At 33.7% G+C, this 23174-nt stretch overlaps 1 protein-coding gene across 1 annotated transcript; it reads right to left on the reverse strand.

Moving 5' to 3' along the window:
• Nucleotides 1-13775: 13775 nt before the first annotated feature.
• On the reverse strand, nt 13776-14624 carry LOC139494502 (protein rtoA-like). The gene has a single exon (XM_071282661.1). The coding sequence runs from the start codon at nt 14622-14624 to the stop codon at nt 13776-13778; it is 849 nt and encodes a 282-aa protein (XP_071138762.1).
• Nucleotides 14625-23174: the final 8550 nt, after the last annotated feature.

Consider the following 23174-nt stretch of genomic DNA (forward strand, 5'->3'; position numbering starts at 1 on the left):
TAATGCCTCGGTCAAAAAACGAAAACACAGACTGGTGAGGTTCGTAATGGGAGTACGTACTCATGAAAATTACAGGTAAAAATCTAGCCAATTGACGTTAACTCTATTTTTTTATGCATGACGATAAAATGTACACTTTCTTTTGGACGTCGAAATATTAGACTAATTTGGACGAATCACATTAAATGTTTTTCCAAAAAAACTGTAACGATAATTGTTTGTGACCTCTGACGAATCACGAGAAGGATATTTTGAAGAATCATGGTACAATTTTAACCAATTTGACGCCAATAGTAGTCACAAATGACCATTTGACGACTGACGGTAAAGGGCATTACTACTCTCAGTTAGGGAATTACTACCCTCAGTTACGGTCCTTTCTGTTTCCCTTCATTTGCCACTTACAAAAAATCTAATCACCGGATTTTCTTTTGTGAATTTACGTTACTTTAAAAATTATTTTTTGTCTCTCTTCGAAGGTTCATTTATTGAAAATGTGTAACTATAAATGGATTAAAAGATTAAATAAATAACAATAGGTGTACATCTGCTTTTAGCAACAAAATTAACGTTCTTATTACAATCTTTTAAGTTCTTGCATATTGCATGTGATTTTAAAACGCTGCAATGAAACAGACATTGAGTCAAAGTTATCTTTTTAAGGTGTTGTGTTCCCCTTAAATAAATGCCTAAGATTGTCTTTATAGGGCAAAACCGTTTGTGGATTACGAAATTAATCATTTAATGGATGATATACATAATTCAATTTTTAACTGTGCACAAATATCATGAATATTGAACTTAGATAAAGGCTCATGAAGTTCCGTGTAAGGAATAGCAACAACAAGTTACGGGTATATGGGTTACTAATACTCGGGGCTATGCCTTGACTGTCATCAGTCAATCTAAAAATTCGATAAATATTCTATGCAGAGAATAAATTTAACTATGCAATGGGTTGTGTGGTAGAAATAAGAATAACAGGTTTTAAGTCATTTAGACAAAACAGGTAAAATACTTTAACCTTGAAATCTTTATTTTTTAAATGGCAAGGATGGAAAAAACCATCATGGATTGGAAAGACCTTTGCTATCGTCAAATACTTCTAGATAAATTTTGTTGTTGTTTTTTTTTTGTTTTTTTTTGTGTAGGTATAAAATGCGTTCCTGTCGTGTTGACGCTAACCCCGTATTTATTGTATGCATATGTATTACATAGTATTAATATTATAATATCTTTGATTAAATAAACATTCTGAAGAAAATTCCAACTCCACAAAAAGAATTATAGATATATAGTCTTTAACAATGAAATGTATTAATTTTGAAATATATAGCGACGATAACATTGTACTGACACATGTGTTGGTCTGTTCTGTTGAGTTTTGTTAGATTTTTAACATATCAATTAGTAACATGTGTAAAGACCATTTATATTGGCTGTTGTGGTAAAACCTGAAATGATACACAAAGAGAATCACAAATGTCAATGCTACCAAGTATGTACCTAGTTATCACGAATATTTCTTAATTTATGCTATGCCTACCCAATTCATTTTAAGTCACTTCTTGTAACGGAATATCCTTTCGAATGACAACAATAAATTATATACTTAACAACCTTAGATAACATAGATAAACAAATAATTGATAAAATTTGGACTAATGATAAAAGATTAAAATGAAGTCAATTCTTTTATTTTTGTATCTTTAATTTTTAAAAACTAGTCTGGGTAGTTATGCCTACGCAATTAATTTGTGATGTTTATCTGTGACGGAACAGACTGTCAAAGGATTATCATTAAAGTGACATAACCTCAACAACATTGAAATAATCCGAGTGACAATGTTTGTTTACACTTGCATAATTGAAATGTTCGATTCTCGTTTATTGATCAAGAAGAGACAAATGAAGTCAAAAAACAAAACATAATCAGTTTTTTAATGTAAGATGGAGACTGCTAAATGGTGTAGACAACTATCGGTGTTACAGATCATTAGTCATTTTTGTTACGTTAAACTAGGTATCCAGATTAAATAAAAACATGTGTCCGGAAAATAACATCATTGTACTCTCGAGAGTTGTATAATTATTGTTGAAATTCTCTCCCACAACATTAGGCATTTTGAAACAAACATTTAACTCTATTTCACTTACATTACTTAAAATAAGATCAAAATCAACACTTTTTAGTAAATAATATTACTCACATTGTCATTTATTTATTTTCAGCTACAACACGATCGTTAACGACAAATGCATCATGTTTGAGGTCATCCAAAATCTGTGTTAGACATTTGTACACGATCGCAGCATTGTTTGCGGTAGAGACAACAGAACCAGCGACTGGAACAAACATGTCAGCTATATTTCCAATCGCATCTGTAGACAATAACTTTAATCTTCTATTAATAATGTTTGAAAAAACTACATCAGGCATTAAAAGTTCTCTGCACAATAGTTCGTTACCTTCAGCTTTCGTAATTCTGCATTCTTCTCTTCTGTCTGAAAATCCAAATACCTTGATATAATGTGTTATTTCATCTACAAGAATGTGCATGATAACTGGAAAACAAACACTTGGTATTTGGAATGCTTTCGTCGGTGTCGCTGCAATCGTAACACAAACAATTCGTTTTTTTAGAGATTGAAATTCTTCTTCAAGTACTAATTTGGACATTGGATGTAAGGCATTCAAAAATGCTTCGGACTTAGTTTGTGGTACATTTTGAACCAAATTGTGAATCAATTCATCAATTTCACGGATGCTTATATTCAAACATGTCAGAACGCCCACATTAAGATTCATATCGTTTGAATACTCAATATCTTTGTACATATGTGGACACAGAATTTCTCGAAGCCTTATAGAATCTATTTCTTCTTCTTTTTTGACTGATAGTTCTGGTTTAACCGAATCTATTTCTTCTTCTTTTTGAACTGATAGTTCTATTTTAACCGAATCTATTTCTTCGTCTCTTTTACCCAAAAGTACTGATGTGATCGAATCTATTTCTTCGTCTCTTTTAACTGATAGTTCTGGTTTAATCGAATCAATTTCTTCGTCTCTTTTATCCACAAGTACTGGTGTAATCGAATCTATTTCTTCGTCTTTTTCAACTAATAGTTCTGAATTAACAAAAAATATTTCTTTTTCTTTTTTAACTAAAATTTCTTGTTTGACCAAATCTATTGTTTCGTGATTAACAAATGGTTCTGGTCTAACCAAGTCTTGTTGGTCTCTTTTAACTGATAGTGCCCTCCCTAAAATTGCATCTTGTTCCTGTTTTCTTGGTGTAGACTTTGTTCTGATTACGGAAAATGATTTCTCGATTTTAGCCAGTTCGTTTAATATCGATATGTCTTCTGTGTATGTATCACCGTTTAAGAAAATGAAGAAGTCGTCGTAACAACTAATTTGCATTTCTTTTGAACCAGATAGATCTGTTTCGATGAATACGATCCCTTCATTTTTTGGATGGTAATACGGGGTAGTGATTTTATTGTCCATAGCAAAACCTGAATTACCCATCTTTAAGCAACGAATATGATTAATAAATTCAATTTGTCCTGAATTAAGTTCGCCTACAACTCCTAATATAACGAGTTCCTCCTTCCATCTATTTAAAACATCCCGAATGTACTTATTGATGCCTTCCTGTCCTTCTTTTTCAAAAATAACTTGCAATTTTCTAATGATTCTTGCTGGCAATGGTAGGATGAGGTCATATACAAAAATTGCATCTTGGTGTAAGTTTTCCAAAATATTATTGAGAAATGAATTTACTACGGTCGCAGTAGCTGCAGCTGAAACAACAGATCCAACAATTGGGAGAATCATATCAGAAATAGTAAGTGTTGTAATCAAAAGACCATATTTCTGAATAAACAGCTTTGTCACTATCTCGCGTATTCTTTTCGCAGCTCCACATCCATAAAATTCTCGGCATCTTAGCTGTTTCTGGTCACGATAACACACTTTTCTTATTTGAGTGCTTGTTAGTCCAAATACTTGTATGTAGTGTTTTATTTCCTTAACAAGTATGCCGATATTTGCACACACATCAATTACTGGAATAGGTGAAGCCGCAATTAAAGCCGTTCCTTTTGATGCTTTATTGACTCGACTTTTAAGCGACTTATATTTTTCTTCGATAACCTCTTGTGATAATGTATTTAAGGAATACACTACTGCTTCAAATTTTATGGTGGATACGTTTTCTTTGATATGCTGGAATGGTGTATCTATTTCCCCAATATCCCTTTTTACACATGAAATAAAAAATATTTTACAATGTTTTTTTCAAACTCATTTCTTTGTCAATCGATGATAATGTCACGTTCCTAAGTTTGTTAATGACAGTTTTTTTCGTCCATTCCCTTTTCTATGTCTTTGTCTACTATTGAACGGACGAAACAAAATGGTTTTCTTATTCTTATCAACTCTTCTGCAATCCATCAATCGACCTCCGCTAAAACTGAGTCAAAGAAAAACAAAGAAACAATCGTACTCTTGAAGTCTCATTTGATTAACGTAGTTTTTTTTGGGGAGGAAATTCCAGCGTACCAACACCTGGTAGATCCCAATATACAATGTGTTTGTTGTCTGGGTGGAAGTAAGCTGTTGGCGATCGTGTAGTATTACCACGTCCGACTTTCGCGTATCCTTCTTCGCCCTCCTTAACATCTCTTACCAGATTGACGAATCTTGATTTTCCCGTAACTGACTGGCCAATGATTCCGAATTTGACTGGTTCGTTTTTCCACCTGTCTATATTATTCTCAATATATCTTACTACCCTAGATTGACCTTCAGTAGTGGCTAACTGTCGCAGTATCGTATCATCACTTTTATCACTATGACTTGTATCCTGTGACACTTGCGACTTTAAAACTCCAATTTTCTCTGAAATGATATACATGTGTTGGCTGTAAGATAGGTTTTATAAAACATTTGCTTGTTATAAGTCGAAATCATATATGAAATATATCGATATGGGAAACTTAAACTTTTCATGAAAATATCAAATATTCATAGTTGATTCCTTAAGCGTTGAGTCGTTGTATATTAGAACAGAGCAAACACGTTGCAAAGTAGTTGTTTACCAGGGGAAAATACACAGAATAAATGCAGCTCATAAACTTTCTTGTGAGGTATGTTTTTCTAACTTCAAATTTACAAATCGCATATAACAAAAGACGAACTTTAATTAATAAAAATCATTAGATTGAATAGATTGATTATAATGGCTTAGTTTCATCACAATATTCATGATACTATATAATGCTTAAAACAGATTTACATTTTCTATCGTTTACAGTCATGATTTACAAAAAAACTTTTTTAACCATTTTTAACCTTTTAAGCAAACATTAACTAAATTAAAATCGAATTGTTCAGAGAACAATTGAATGACTTTCCACAACAAAAAGTAAGTATTTTGATATAAAAATAGTAAAAATTTGGTTTAAAATGTCATAAACAGTTTCCAAAAAATATATGGTTGTATACAATATTCCAAAAAAGGAGACTGTTTGTAACTTTTGAAAACTGTTACTAATGGTATTATTAAACTGTTTAATTGAAACTGATTCCAAAAATATATGTTTCTATATACTTGAACATTCAAACAGGACAAACAATTAGCTACTTTCGGTTTACACAGGATCACCTCCTGTTCCTTGTTCAAGGTCATATTGCTTGCAACTTAGAGCGAAAAGTCGTGGTTTCACGTTTAGTCTTTAGTGATAAGTTGTTGTATTCAAACAACAAGGTATATGGATTTCGAGTACTTTTTCATGAAAAGGTGCAAAAAATGCTACTTTCGGTTTTCTCAAGACCACTTCCGGTTGTCATTTTCAAGGTCATATGTCACCCAACCTTTTATTAAAGTTCATATGACTTTATAATGAACCGAGTTGAAGAAATAATCAATTAACCTTTTAATAAGTCATTTCAGGGGTACTGACTCCTAAAAGATGTCTTTTGATAGTATCAAACCCAATGTAACATATCTTTATTACCATACAGCAATCATTTTGCACTTGTTGTTTTATACATGTCATTTTAAATGTTGGAGAAAAAGCAAAAAACGAGGAAAAGTCACAATTAAGAACTTGACCTTGACCTTGATTTTGACCTCATTTTCTAAGTTAGAAAAACATTCAAGGGTTACACGGTTAACGGTCAATAAGTTTATAAGATATACGTACTTTTTTCCCCTAAAGGTAGATTACTCACATAAAATTTCATCGAATCGCTTCGATTCATATTAGACCAAAAAATTTAAGGATGTAACGAACAATTTGTAAAAGAAATTTTGTCGATATTTTTTGTGTTACGAAGAAGATGCACACGTATGATAAACAGAGAATAGGCTGATAACTCTTACAAAGTGTTTGGCTTAGCAGGTTAAAATTCAAAAGCGCATAAAGTATTCGATACAATATGAGAAATATCGAAGCGACATATTGCAAAACACACATTTATCGCCGCAAAAGGATCTTCTTTCCCTTTAATTCCCAAAATTGCATGATTTTTTTTATCTTACAGAAACACACGAGTTATTTTGTAAATAAACCACTCGTCATTGTTTGAAACCTTCAGTAATAAAAATTAAGTTAGCCTTTTTGAATGTTTTACTGATAATATGAAAATTGTAACAGAAAAGTTACAAAACACTTGATAAATAAAGGCAACAGTAGTATACCGCTGTTCAAAACTCATAATTCCATGGACAAAAAACAAAATCGGGGTAACAAACTAAAACCGAGGGAAACGCATTAAATATAAGAGGAGAACAACGACACAACACCGAAACGCAACACACACAGAAACGGACCAAGCAATAGACAAAACACCACGAGAATAACAAATATAACATCAAAACCAAATACATGAATTTGGGATAGACAAGTACCGTGCCACGTCTTATCTAAAAAATAAGAGAAAACACAAACGACTCAACGTTAAAATGCAACACACACACAGAAACAAACAATATTATAACAATGGCCATCTTCCTGACTTGGTACAGGACACTTTTAAAGGGGAATAAAAGTGGTGGGTTGAACCTGGTTTTATGGCATGCCAAACCTCGCACTTTAATGGCAAAGTTAAATATAACATTGAAATGACAACATAATATTACAGGACTACAATACAAATAAAAAGGAGACCATATTAGACAAAGAAAAGCATGATTAATAGATAACAAAAAGCATCAGGTTTAAAATTCAATACGCCAAAAACGCGTCTAGTCCACACAAGACTCAATAGTGACGCCCAGATATAAAAGATCGAAAGTGAAAAAAGTACAAAGTTGTACAGCACTGAAGATCAAAAGTTGAAAAGGTTTTGCCAAATACGGCATTGTTTGTATGCCCGGGATAAGAACATTCTTATTATATAGAACAATTCATGCTATTGCAAACAGTAAATTTTATCAAATGAATATGAAAGAGATATACATAATGAAACTAAAGTATTAACTAATTACAGATAAAATTGCATTATCTGCAGAATTATTGATAACTTTCCTCACTATATATTCACAAGGACATATTAACTTACATATTGTCAATGCTATTCTGGTCTGAGTTTTTATTCATACATATACTGGGCCTGGCATGGCTGGTGCTGTTCCAAGTTGTCTTCTTTTTCTGTTTCTTGGGAAGAATTTGTTTAACCTGTTCAGTCACTATAAAGTGTTACAATTCTTATTTAGACGCAACATATCAATAGTGACCAAAAAAGTACCGCTTCACATGAGAGAAGCTAGATGAAAAATTAAATGTACACATTTTCACTATTTTTAAGGTAGTCTCTTCTCATATACCAACGAGGGCAGTAGATCTACAATTCATTCTGATTTGTCTGTTTGTAAATATTGCAAATGTATAAAGCCTATAAGCAAGTTACACAACTTCATAGGATATCCTCATGAGGAGCAAACTCAAGCTGTATCGAGCGTTACTACATATATATCCTACAATGATCTGATTTACAAAATAACTCATGATAATTTTACTATTAAATCTTTATACCATCGAGCTTGCATCGCTAAATATTTGCTACAAAATTTGAAATCAGAAAGTAAAGAGCTATTTAATTCTGAACATAACACAGCTTTTACTAACATTTCGACGATTAAAGATGACGTGCCTGTACACAAGGAAGTATTCTGGTTCACAACTTTAATTACTTGATCAGTTAACCGGGCTTAATTTCTGCCCGAGGATCGCCGCCGCGAAAACTACACAACATATTATCAGCTTCAACAAGAACTTAAAATATATGGTCAATTTATAGTCACATGTATACAGCATCAACAAGGCCAAGGTACATTCAATATTGTATACAGTAGCTCTATAATTTTGTCTTATGCCGTAATGACGGAAAAGTACTCGTTTAAAATGACTGTGATATACAGTGATCTGAGCAGTGACTGCGAAACTGGTTGCAAGCACTTAAATTTATGCAGCTACTAGTATTTTACGGAAGCAGATATAGGGTAAAGTTGTAATCCAATCAGATGAATATCCATTATCTAAAAACATTTCACTGGATTATTCAATTGAAATTATGCCACCTGCTTCAAAAACATTTCTGTATTGTCTTTTGGATGATGGCGCATCTGCGGCAGTTAATAAAGCGTACGATATTCCTATTGACAAAGTTCTTAGATGTATGGCTTTAGTAGAATGTATATTATCTATTAATATTTTTTTTACTCTTTTTCATTTAGGTTTATTATTACAAATGCACCGTATTTATGGACACACCTTTGATAACTACTATTAACAAGTGTGTCTGCTCAGGAGATTAGAAAAATTAAAAAAGGGGCATACATTCTACATGACATTATTTTTTTTCTGGGGGTCAAAATTTTATCCAAGATTGATTGATTGATTGATTGTTGGTTGCTTTACGCCGCATTAGCACAAAAAGGCTATATCGCGGTGATTTTATTCAAGACAATGTCGACCTAACTACAGAAACAATAACAGTTCTCCGTATGACTTTGGTTTGCTAAAAGGCAACATCGGTCCGGTATGATGTCATCCAACTTTCTACAAGATTTGATCTGTTCACGCATTGGTATAGGTATAGGGGGAGGGTTGAGATTTCCAAAAACATGTTTAACCCCGCCGCAATTTTGCACCTGTTCCAAATCAGGAGCCTCTGGCCTTTCTTAGTTTTGTATGATTTTTTATTTTAATTTCTTGAGGGTATTTCGAAGTTTAGTATGACGTCCATTATCATTTCAAACTAGTACATTTTTGTTTAAGGGCCAAAATGAAGAACGCCTCCGGGTTTGGGAGTTTCTTGTTGCATTGATGACCCATTGGTGGTCTTCGGCCGTTGCCTGCTTTTTGAATGGGTTGGTGTCTCTTTGACAAATCCATCATGTCCATTCCCAATTTTTAATTCAATCTGTATATAGTAGATCTTGTGTCCGCTTTGAGCAAAACCTCTGCTGTACTGATATATGCCCATGTCAAGGAAGTTCTATCTTTGTATGGATATGTTGACCGATAAGAATGATGAGATTACAAGTTAAAATGAAGCTATAATATTCCGATATCGCAATATTTCGACACCTAAATGGTCCAACATCCCATTGGTCCGACGTTTCGATCATTTAGGTAATACGCTAACGTGATTTTAACATAAGATAGCCAAATAAAAAGTTCAATATAAGGATAACCTTGCCCTCCATTTGAAGCGGTGAAACAAGATATAAAAAAGTAATACTTAGTGCTAAAGCAGCCGAACGTCATCACTAGCGTAATTTAAAAAAAGTACAAACTACTTTTTCAAGTGTTGTTTGATTAATTAGATATCTCAAGATACACGACGGCCGACTTAAGTAAAATCAAACACAGTTTGACGTACAATGAGTGATCATATTTTCCTTGTGATGTTTTATATTAAAATTTTGTTGATATATATATACTAGTAGCACTTTACTCATTTTAGTAATGTTAGTTAGTACTTTTATCATATCTGATTTAGTGATGTGAATGAAATTCGGTATGATCCAACCTCAACATATTGCACTACAATAATAAAAAAAAAATCTGCCCTATGGTTGTCTGATCTTGAAGCGGTTGGCAGGCTTTCAAATTAGCAGGAGACCATACTCTTCCTCAATTTTAATGCACAGCTCATCGTGGGACTTTTCTAAACAATTAAAAATACGTCATATGTTATATTTCCCCCTTGCCTCAAATATTTTGTTTCGGATTATTTATATCGCAGATATATGTTTGTATATTCGTGCAATCAAATGATATGGAGGTATTATAAGATTTAGATAACACAAGGGCGACTACAGATACATTTGTGTGACTTTATGGTTGATTTTCGAAGACTCCGAGAGAAAACGTTACGTAACATGCGTTACCGTCAAAATCAACCAAAATTAATTAATACTATGATAGAAATATATTTTCCCAACAGTAATACTGCATTCCTGTAAAATTGTTTCGTTTTTGCATTTGTTTTGACTCGATTTTTCTAATGGAAGTATCCGTGAATTTAAATTGCACCCATGACCTTTGACCTCGATTTTAAAAAAAATGCACCATAATTTCTTTTGACGACCGGGATATTTAGAAAGTACACATTCTTAGCTTTCCAGTGATATATAATTTAGCCGTGTGTTAGGTAGGTGCATTAAAAATGTAAATTTGGCTCTCATATCACTCGCCTATTAGTGATTAATTATGACATGCTACACAGTAAAAACATAAAAGATCACAGATTAAAAGCTTTTCTGAGACTTCAATACTTTATTGACTTTAGTAACTTCGATAAGAAACTATTGAAGAAAATAGAAAACGAACTTCGGTGAAAGAGATGAAATTTTGTTATATCTGTAACCTTTTTCGATAGATATGTACAATCTTGATTGTATGACTTTAGAATAGAAAGTGGTTTTATGTATACGGCAATGACAGAGTTATTTTTTTTTTCTACTTTTTCATTTTCAATTGTTTATTCTTTTTACATTTATATTTTTTTTTTATTTTTCATAATCGATATGATTAATTTACTTTCATCATTGAAGGCCAAAGAGTGACATAAAGCTGTTTTGGGTCAACTTTATTTGTTACATAGCACACAGTTACCTCATTGGCAATTTCATCAGATTTTTAATAGACACATTATGGACTTTCTTATCTACCGAATGAGACGTTTCACTTAGTTTGTACTAACATCAGCAACACGACGTAATCTACATGTGGAACGGGTTATGCTTGCCCTTTCAGAGCACATTAGATTAAGCTTAGTTTTTAGAAAGGTTCATGTTGCTTAATCTTTGTTTTTTATGTAATGTTTTTGTACTGTTCTTTGTCTGCTTTCCGTTTTCTTCTTTAGCATTAGGGGTGGCAGTTTGCTTTTGACTTTGGAGTTTGAAGGTCACTTTAGTATAAAAGAGAGACGAAAGATACCAGAGGGACAGTCAAACTTATAAATCGAAAATAAACTGACAACGCCATGGCTAAAAATGTAAAAAAAAACCAGACAAACAAAAGTACACATGACACAACATAGAAAACTAAAGAATGGATAAAACCAGAGGATTCCGAAAATCTGACAAAAATCCCATAACATGACCAGCGAACTTCCTTAAAGTCTCGTGGGGTGTTGGCATTCGTACTACATTTTTGTTTTCTTGTTAAAGTACTTTTCAGCATATAATTACTATATATGTATTTATACTTTTGATTTGCATTACAACTATTGTTCTTATCCTTCATTTCAAATGTCACCCTACGTTTGAAATGTAATACAGATTTCACCGTAATGAAGTCTGCAGACCTTAATTATAAGAATGATTGTGAGATAAAAATATAAAATAATATGCGAAGCCGAATGGTGCACAGGGTTTTGAACTATAACAGCCGTTCAGTCGATAAGTGTGACAATTACAAAAATTGTGAAGTTATCTTCGATAAAATCTCTTTATGTTTTGAATTTTTAAAAGTATGGAAGAACCTCCGTAACAAAAGATTAAAAGGTCTGGGTTTCTTTTTTCGTTTTAGCAGGCATGCATTGTTGCTCATATGGTATACATCTCTTCCTTTCCAATCAATCCGATCTGTCTTCGTAAAATCAAATCAAGATAGGTAGTGTGAAAGCAACTTCATCGGTAGGTTTCAACTTTATTGTTATAGCATTCAATATGAATATTCCAAGAGAAGTTACATGATCTCATTATCAGCAAATACGTCTAAGAGATAAAAATGTAACTGATTAATTTTTTTATTTAAATAATCTATCTTTTATTCTTATAAAAAAATAGAATGCGTAATTATCTTACATTGTCTAATTTTTGTGCTGTTTTTACACTTCTTGAGCGGTGTGAGCAAAATATTTCTCCACCCTATTAAAAAATCTGTTTTCGGCAAATGATTGGTAGAAATTTTATTTTGACGTTATATTTTCTTGGTTTCTGATATTCCCTATTGTGAAGTCACGAAAAAGGCGACCATGACTGATGATATCACATAAAAATTACACAGCTGTCTTCAAATCTTTAAAAAGGGAGGTTAAAAATCATTAGAGAAACAGATTCCACCACTATACCTCGTGTATTTCAATATTTCTCCACTCTCAATAGTTAAATTTTAAATATTTAAAGAGCTCGGCAAGGACTCGCACTTTAAATATTAAAATTTAACTGTCTCAAGTGGAGAAATATCGTAACACACTTGCAGTTGTGGAATTTATATTTTAATTATTCCATGTGTTTGATACATGTTATTATTACTGTTAGTTAATTTTGACAAAAAGTGTCTTTCGGTATCTTTTTATTTAAATATTTCCAAAAAAAAAATTTCTAATCTTCATTTATATACTGACTTGGTGTTGTTGTGTTAAGGATACTATTTGCCATCGGTGTTGTAACTTTATTTTTGAATACCTCATCAGTATTTGTAGGTGAAGTTTGTCCGGCGATATTTCCAGGCATTGTGGGTGGTGTCTGTCCAGCAGTACTTCCTGGCATTGTAGGTGGCGTAGGTCCAGCACGTACGCGTGTTGTTTGAGCATGCGTAGTTTGGGGTATGGTTTGAAGTTGTTGTTCGTTTTTTGGTCGTTGTCGGTTTTGGTGTAATTGTGGGCTTTTGGGTTGTAGTCGGCTTCTGTGTAGTTGTAGGCTTTTTGGTCGTTGTCGGTTTTGATGTAGTTGTTTGCCTTTGTGTTGTAGTCGGTTTTGGTGTAGTCATTTGTTTCGTTGTATGCATTTTTACAGCTGACGTTGACGCATGAGCACTGCTCGATGATTGTTTGTTTAAATTGTTACTATTATTAGCTGTATTTGATTCTTGGTTGGTACGTTGATTAGATGTGCTATTCTTTGAAGCTGCATTTTGATTTCCAGTATTTGAATTAAAATTTGCGTTGTGTGCGGTTTGTTTGTTGTTATTTGACATTTGATTTGCTGTATTGCTGGTATTTGTATTTATTGCCGTAGAATTATTGATAGAAGAGTTTGCTGAATTCGCAGTATTTGTTTGTGTTTGTACTGTTTTTGCCAGAACTGTTGTTGCACTGGCTGCCAGAATTGGAGTTTGAATTTTTGGCTCCACTATTGTTCGTTCTTGATTGCGAAACATTGTTCCTACTATCGGAACTATTGGCATTAGTCTGCGTTGTACTGTTGCTACTATTTGAATTATTTCTAGAAGAAGTCTGCTTTCCAGAGTTGTTTCCCTTGTTTCCATTGTTATTCAGACTGTTGTTAGTAGTACTGCTGTGTGTTTCAGTGTGTACTAGTATGTGAACTAGTATTGTTTCCTCCCTTTCCACCATGACCATTCGTGTCATTAGTATTTGAACTGCTACTAGAAGAACGACTTCTGCTTGAAATACTGCTAGCGCTACTTGAACTTGAAATTTTTTTATCTCCATGACCCCCTGCGCCACCAGTGTGTATTTCTGTGTGTGTATTACTTGTATGAGTTTCCGTATGTGTGGTACATCCATTAGACCCATTGATATTTCCTTTAGTGCCATTATGAGCATTGGTGATATTGTTATTAGTAGTAGTACTAGTTTGACTATCATTTTGGTCGGTATTAGTTACAGTTTGTGTACTGTTGTTTCCATTACCCCCATTTCCACCCGTGTGTTTTCCATCGTTAGTATGGGTTTCAGTATGTGAACTGCTGGTATGTGTCTCAGTATGACTTGTTGTTCCATTGTTCCCATTACCATTCTTAATACCGTAATTTCCGCTATTATTCGTCGACGAGCTGGAGGAGCTATGACTCTCGGAATGCGAACTGCTGGATTGAGAAGATGAATTCTCCTTACCACCAAGTCCGCCTGATCCAGTGTTAGACGATGAACTGTTGTTACTACTTGTGTTGGCCATGTTCGCTTTCAAGTTATTTTGGTTGTGTTTGCCTCCATTGTCATGTGTATTCATACTTTTTGTCGTGTGCTGTGTTTTTGTTGATGCTTGCATCGTCGTCGTCGGCATTGTTTTTGTTTCAGACGTCGTCGACATTGTTGTTGTAACGGTCGTCGTCGGCAGTGTTGTTGTCTCCGTCGGTACGGCTGTTGTTTCTGTCGTCGTTGGTAATTCTGTTGTCGGTGCACTTGTCATAGTTTGATCATTTTCTATACCTACAATTTTTTTTTAATAAATATGATATCAAATACTCTTTCAGGTGATATTAACATAACATTAACGATGTATAAAACACAATACTCAATTATTTTTTCAGTTATCTACCCTTGTATATGTTGATTTCTTGTTCATTGAATTGTTCTCGATTTTACAAATGACTATCTTTTGGTCTATATTTATTTATCTGTTATTCGTTTTTGTCAATATTAAACTAATATTCTTTAAACAAAGAGTGCATTTCCTTTTAACCAGTTACGTAAACGTTATGTGCCGTTTGTTCTGGTTTGTTAAACGCTAATACAAAAGTAGAAAGAAATGCATCGTTTAATCAATGTTTTCTGACTCTGTTTGAACAGTCACAAAATACATGCACGTGTTGTTGCATGATGACAAAACCATTTTATTTAAAATAACACCAATGAAAGAAAGTAGGGGAATACCTAAATTTTAGTAATTTTAGACATTGTTTTGAGTTTTGATAATCGAAAACATACCTCTTTTTTAGTGGGAAAAGCATGTTTAGATAAATAAAGAACTTATAACGGATTCAGAGAGTTATCTACCCCTTAAATAACTACATACCGATTGATTCTTTACACTTTAACCAAAAATAAAGAAATCTTACACATTTAACGAAAATTCATTGAGTAAGTTCCCGCGTGAATTCTAGAGGGCCGCCCGAAAAATTTAAACCCTTGCTTTTTTGCATAGATTGTCAATTTAAATTGGGTAACACACTTATTATTGATTATGAATTATAATGTAGTATGCAAATACATATTCAACCCCGTCCTATCTTCCTTGTTTATGAATGCTTACCTTTCCGGAGCACCTACATTTTTTTGTAATGTCACATCCGGTATTTAGTGGAGTTCGTGTTGTTTCTTAATTATTATTTGTAACTGTTGATGTAAATTGGTTGTACGATTCTTTGTTTGCTCCTTAGTTTTGATTGTTATTGTCTTGTGAAATCATTGGGAGTGGCTTATCGCAGGATGTGTTACCGCCATGATAAAAAAAAAAATCATTTTCTGAGTATCTTCACTTCCGGAGTATTTTCAATTCCTTCATCGGTCACTGTATGTTATTGAGTATTACCATCTCTTCTATAATCTGTGTTCGTTTCTTTAAGCCTATCAAACATATTGTTTCTGAGATATTTTTATGTTCAGGTTATGCTTGTGTAGCCTACTGTTGAAAAAAGATTACAGAGACTTACAAAAATATTTAACACTGCTACACTTTTAAATGTTCCTGTAGTGTAACAATCCAAAAGCCTGTATTTCAGTGGTTTCCGTTGTCACTCTGTACGCACGTCTGTCCGTCTGCACGTACGTCCCAAAATTGGTTTCCGTTCTTTAACTTTAGTTTAGCTCGACAAAATAATATTAAACTTATACACAATGCTTATTACCACTAAACACAAATCAAGTGGGAGTTTTTGTGGCGTCACGTTTACCGTTCTAGAGTTATGCTCCTATACAAATGAAAAAAATGCTGAATTTTCGTTTCTGTTTTGTAAGTTTAGTTTGCCTCAACCAAATGTTATGAAACTGATACACAATGCTTATTAACACAAACCACAGACCAAGTATGCATTTTAGGGCGTCACCTTTGCCGTTGAACAGTACAAATGGAAAAGTTGCTGCATTTTCTTTTCAATTCTCTGCTTCAACCAAATGTTATAAAACTATTACACAATGCTAATTATCTCAAAAAACAAATTAAGTTTGAATTTAGGTTGCGTCAGGTTTAGCTTTTTCGAGTAATGCGTCGTAACAAATGAAGAAATTGCGGAATTTTTCGGTTCTGTTCTCTTACTTAAATCTGATTCAATCAACTGTTATGAAACGTATAACGATTTCTATTTGAAAAAGAGAAAATCTATTTTATTTTCTTTTTTCCACTTTATACTTGAATGAAATGTGTATAGATTTTATATTGGCAAGCTTGTATATTTTGGGGCAAAAGCCCCAAAATGATAAAATAACATATTTTTGAAAAGCAGCATTCAATGACGAAGCAAGCTATCTTGATCATTTTCAGTTTGGGGCAAAATCCCCAAAATGAAATTACAACAACAATATGTGTCTGTATCATATGATTATGTAGCTGATTCAAATGAGATATAGTTTTGTAAGCGAACATTGAAAATCTTGTAGAATTGGGGCCCCAAAATATTTTTTGAAAGAAAATATTTAAGTTTATCATACTTTCCGATAAGTGCAAGAACAAAGAAAATATTAGTTTGCATGAATAACAAGACAAAAGCAAATATCGTAAAATACATGTTTTCTATTATCGTTAATTTATAGCAACATTCTTCCTTCAGTCACAATGCCGTTTTGACATAAATCAAGCATTTTTTTTTTTCGTTTGTAGTGATTCACAATTTTGTTCATGTCGTGGCCTTGTAAAGCCGACTATTCGGTATGGATTTTGCTCATTATTGACGATTTACCTAAAGTGTAAATGATTTAATCCGATTCATATGGGCTATGCTAGATATTTGTAGTTGTCGCATTGGCAATCCTACTTTATCTTCTGATGTACTTCTTTTCACACAGTGTTTTAACCAGTTGTTTTTTAAAAATCAGTTAAAATATAGCATGCATGACAATATATGGTGCACGTAACATTAGGCCAAAATGTGTCAGTTACCTCTTTGTAATGGCTACAAGTAAAATTTGGCAAATAACACACATTGCCTGAGATTAATCAATATTTTTTTCGGATACTTGTTATCATCAAGTTATGTTAATACTTCCCAGCAGGTACAAGTATATATATGTATTAACGTGTTTTATAATATATTTTAATGGTATTCCAAACAATATTGTATGCTACACTTCGTTTTTACATAATGGCCGCGGTTGTCCAATATTTGGCTTGAGTTCAGGAGGTTGTTGGTTCGATATCAAGCAGAGTCAAACCACATGACTTGAAAATGAGTATTGGCTGTTTTACCGCTTATCACACAGTATTTATTAGTAAAATAATGTGCACGGGTCTTCGTGTGGACTAGTTTCTTGTGAACTAGCGCTCAGTGTATCTAGTGAACTAGCGCTTAGTGTATCTAGTGAACTAGCGTTCAATATTCTTTATAAAGCACAAATGTGTCAGTATTCACCTCAAAAACTAACAAAACCTTTGAATAGACTTATTAAGAAGGGATATAGTTACGATACTGTTGTCAGGTCATTAAAGATTGCATATTTTGGCGTTAATATTGATTCACTTATAGGGTCTTTGCATCGGAACTAAACACGTTTATTCAAAAACCAGTTGTTGGCATGACACGGGTTATGTTCTTCTCATATATGTTATGATGGTATGATACTAAACCACTAACGGGAAGAATTGTGCCTGATGTTCATATGATGAAATCATAATCTTTCAGTCAGTTTAATTGAAGTCTGGAGCTGGCATGTCAGTTAACTGCTAGTAGTCTGTTGTTATTTATGTATTATTGTCATTTGTTTATTTACTTTGGTTACATCTTCTGACATCAGACTCGGACTTCTCTTGAACTGAATTTTAATGTGCGTATTGTTATGCGTTTACTTTTCTACATTGGCTAGAGGTATAGGGGGAGGGTTGAGATCTCACAAACATGTTTAATCCCGCTGCATTTTTGCGCCTGTCCGAAGTCAGGAGCCTCTGGCCTTTGTTAGTCTTGTATTATTTTAATTTTAGTTTCTTGTGTACAATTTGGAAATTAGTATGGCGTTCATTATCTCTGAACTAGTATATATTTGTTTAGGGGCCAGTTGAAGGACGCCTCCGGGTGCGGGAATTTCTCGCTACATTGAAGACCTGTTGGTGACCTTCTGCTGTTGTTTTTTTCTATGGTCGGGTTGTTGTCTCTTTGGCACATTCCCCATTTCCATTCTCAATTTTATATCTGGAGTCGGACGATGATGAAATTCGTGTCATATATAGATACGTAGACATTCACCCGTGCACATTTGTAATAAAACTTGAAACTTTGAATTGTCATATGTATACACGTACACATTCGGCTATGCACATAATGCAATAAAACTTAAAACTTTAAGGGAATGACAATTTGATAATTGCACAAGTGTTGAGCCAGAGGCCAGCATGAAAAGGTGAAATTATGTTCAATGATACTGTATTTATTTGGCGAAATGAAAAACATGCAGACTTTAAGTCGTGTCTTATCATTTATATTGTCTTCTTGAATTTTCATTTTCTTTGATGTAATAGAATTGAGAATGGAAACAAAGAATAGACGAATTGTGCACATCCTGCTACAAGCATAAAATTTGGCATAGACCTTGTTGAACTATTACTCTTTTAATTCAGATTGGGAGGCATTGGAAAATAATGTCTCACTCCCGGTTAAATCCAAAATGGCGAACATCATACTAAAACCAGCCAAATATCGAAGGCTAGTATATGAAAAGGTGTTATTATCATACTTCTATCATAATATTTGGTACAAACCTTTGTTGTGTACTAATTTTTAATATATATTATAAAAATTAGATTTCTCCAAAAACCCTACAACCGGTAAAATCCAATATGGCGGACATTGTACTAAAATAAGCTTATTTTTTAAGGAGGGTAATTGAAATGAATTTTAACGTTTTGCTAATATCATTATAATGTAGAGGAACCTTTCTTTTGAGCTTCTTATGGATACAATTTATAGGACATACATCTTTAAACCCCTACTTCCGGTAAAATCTAATATGACGGATATAGATATATCAATTTTTTTATTTTAATATCATGTTAAACAAAAACGTTCTTTTGTGCTGGTCATTTAATTTTTGGCTTTAAATTATCCTCAAAACCACTAATTCTCTTTTATGTTTACAAAGTTAAAACTTCCAGTTAAAAACAAGATAATGAGGCCTCAGAATTTTTTTTTATTAAAAGGGGTTCCATGCATCCTCTTTGTTCCTTCGCCATCCTGTAGCACCTGGACTGGGTAGCATTAGAGTCAATTTCTGGCTCGTCCCCCTAAACATAGTATATTGCACGTTTTACATACTGGAAAAGACTAGAGCAAGATGAGTGAATAGCCTAAGTTAGCCTTTCCTTTTGCGAAAATAGTTATTTTCTTGCTCCGTTCACCCCATCTGATATGTTTGTGCGATCGTACAGTAAAACCACGGTGATTTAGGCTGATCCATCATCATTCCTAATGTTGAAGTCACATCTTCAAATGCCTTCAATGTCTCCCACGCAGTCTTGTTTTTACGGAGAACCGTATCACAACCAGTAAAGGCATGGATCACAGGAAGTGTGTGTGATCACTCATTGCCTTGTGCATTTGAAAGGTCATGGATAAATATTTATCCAAAGCTTTTTGCCCTCCCTAAAAAAACATGAAGAGGCTGACACTAGAATCATGATGCATGTGTTTGATGCAGTGAACACGGACTTAAATGAGTCATGATTCAAACAGTCGATACTGATGTTGCTGTTTCGCTATTCCGTGACATGGGGACAGACGAAATTTTGCTTGCTTTTGGAGTCGGAAAAGCTTTAGATATATATCTATCCATGACCTTTCAAATGCTGCAGGCGTGAAGCGATTACACGTTTGCTGGAAAAGGTAAAAAGACTGCGTTGGTGACATGTATGGCATTTGAAGATGTGACTTCAGCATCTTGAATGATGAATAATCAGCCAAGATCACCAGATATGGATTTGATAATGTCCTTGATAGAACGTTACGTGTTGTAACTGTAAGATCGGACAAACTTGTCAGATTGGGTTAACGAAGTAAGAAAACATATAATTGAGGCCATTCCCACGACCTGGTCTAATCTTTTCCAGCCTGTTAAACCTGCAAAATGCATGGCGGGTGTAATTAAGTAACAAGCTTGGAATTGGTTCCTATACTAATTAGTTCAGACGCTTATGAATGGCGATGGGACAAATATGATACAAAGGAAACCTTTTGGACAACTCTCTTTGAGGCCTCTTCATCTTGTCAGGAGCGTGTACATTATGGATGTAAGAAAGGATGCCACAGTCGTTGGAAAATCAGTTCTCCCGTGCACTGCGTTATGTGCTTGTGGTGGTGGTTGTGAATACACATGTTGTTAGTGATTCTAATCATGTTTTTGTACTTTAGGGACCTTATTTTGTTTAATCTATATATTCAAAGCTCGACATCGAGGATACAGATTGAGGACTCATCTCTGAAATTTACGCCATATCGTAATTTTACCGGACAACTTTGTATTTACACATTTACAACATAATAGTGAATTAGGAGTTTGAAGATACCGGCATAAAAAAACGACTTTTATACATTTTGAAAAAAAGTTGAATATTGAAGTTAAAAGTTGATATTTCTATGTCCGCCATATTGGATATTACCAGAAGTAGGGGTTTTAAAGACATATGTCCTATAAGTTGTATCAATGACAAACATCAAAGAAAAGTTCCTGCAGAATATAATGATAGTAGCAATACGTTAAAACAATTTCAATTACCCTCCCTAAAATACGTTTGTTTTAGTACAACGTCCGTAATGTTGGATTTAAATAGAAGTAGGGTTTTCCAAGTCATATATCTATAAAATATTTTCAAAAGTAACACATACCAAAGGAGTGTTCAGAGTAGTATAATAGTAGCATGATTATAACACATTTTTACATATCAGACTTCGATATTTGGCGTATATAAGTATAATGTCCGCCATATTGTTTTTTACCGGAGGTAGTGAATTTTTTCAGATTGCCTCCTTATCTGCAACCAAAGAGTAATACTAGATGAAGTGCCAAGTTTCACGCTTGTAGCAGGATGTGCCCAACTTTCCATGAAGCCGCCGTACTAATGCGTCAACGAATCAAAAACCGTAACAAAGAGCAGAAAACAGCACAAGGCCACCAATGGGTCTTCAACCCAGCGAAAAAATACTGCAACCGGAGGCGGGCTTTAGCTGGCTCCTTAACCACAATGCACTTGTTAAGCGAAAATGGACGTAACGCTTAACTTTTAAACATAAATAAAGCAAACATTAAAAAAGATACAAAACTAGCAAAGTTCAGCTATGCTTATATACGTTGTAATTAAAGAAAAACATATTTTGTATTTATATGCTGGAGATCCCATTTCTGCGTTTAGAACTTAAACCGCCGCAATTACTTTTAATGAAACATCATTGTACTGCTTTTCCTGCCGTACATCAATCTACTATACGAATAACTACTTGTTTAGTTTTATACAACCGCAATATATTCAACGTGATATTCAATAAAATTGAGAATGGAAATGGGGAATGTGTCAAAGAGACAACAACCCGACCAAATAAAAAAACAACAACAGAGGGTCACCAACAGGTCTTCAATGTAGCGAGAAATTCCCGCACCCGGAGGCGTCCTTCAGCTGGCCCCAAAACAAATATATACTAGTCCAGTGATAATGAACGCCATACTAATTTCCAAATTGTACACAAGAAACTAAAATTAAAATAATACAAGACTAACAAAGGCCAGAGGCTCCTGACTTCGGACAGGCGCAAAAATGCGGCGGGATTAAACATGTTTGTGAGATCTCAACCCTCCCCCTATACATCTAACCAATGTAGTAAAGTAAACGAATAACAATACGCACATTAAAATTCAGTTCAAGAGAAGTCCGAGTCTGATGTCAGAAGATGTAACCAAAGTAAATAAACAAATGACAATAATACATAAATAACAACAGACTACTAGCAGTTAACTGACATGCCAGCTCCAGACTTCAATTAAACTGACTGAAAGATTATGATTTCATCATATGAACATCAGGCACAATCCTTCCCGTTAGGGGTTTAGTATCATACCATCATAACATATATGAGAAGAACATAACCCGTGTCATGCCAACAACTGTTTTTAGAATAAATGTGTTTAGTTCCGATGCAAAGACCTTATCAGTGACTCAATATTAACGCAAACATATGCAATCTTTAATGACTTGACAACAGTATCGTAATTATATCCCTTCTTAATAAGTCTATTCAAAGGTTTTGTAAGTTTCTGAGGTGAATACTGACACCTTTGTGCTTTATAAAGAATATTACCATAAAAAATTGGATGTGAAATACCAGAACGTATTAGAAGTCTGCATGTTGAGCTATATTTACGAATGATGTCTTTATACCGATGATAAAATTTAGTAAATGTTTTGACTAGTTTGTGATATCAAAAAACCCTGGTGTAATAATTTATCAGTAATACATAAATTTCTCTCGTTAAAATCTAAAACATTGTTACATACACGAGCGAATCGTACAAGTTGAGATATATAAACACCGTAAGATGGTTCTTACCGTAATAGTCTTCACCGTAATAGTCTGTTTTATTGCAAACACTTTCAAATTAAAAATTAAACCGATTTTAGACTTTATGCTCGAACATGTTCACACTATACTTCCCAAATAAACAGGGATGCGCTCCTTACACTACACTGCTACAACTCAGTAATGATGAAGAATGACTAAAATCGACACAACATACGTTTTACTGTCACCATCACGATTTGGTTGATCGATTG

The sequence above is a fragment of the Mytilus edulis genome, chromosome 11 (assembly GCF_963676685.1).
Source record: "Mytilus edulis chromosome 11, xbMytEdul2.2, whole genome shotgun sequence".
In the NCBI taxonomy this organism is placed as follows: domain Eukaryota; kingdom Metazoa; phylum Mollusca; class Bivalvia; order Mytilida; family Mytilidae; genus Mytilus; species Mytilus edulis.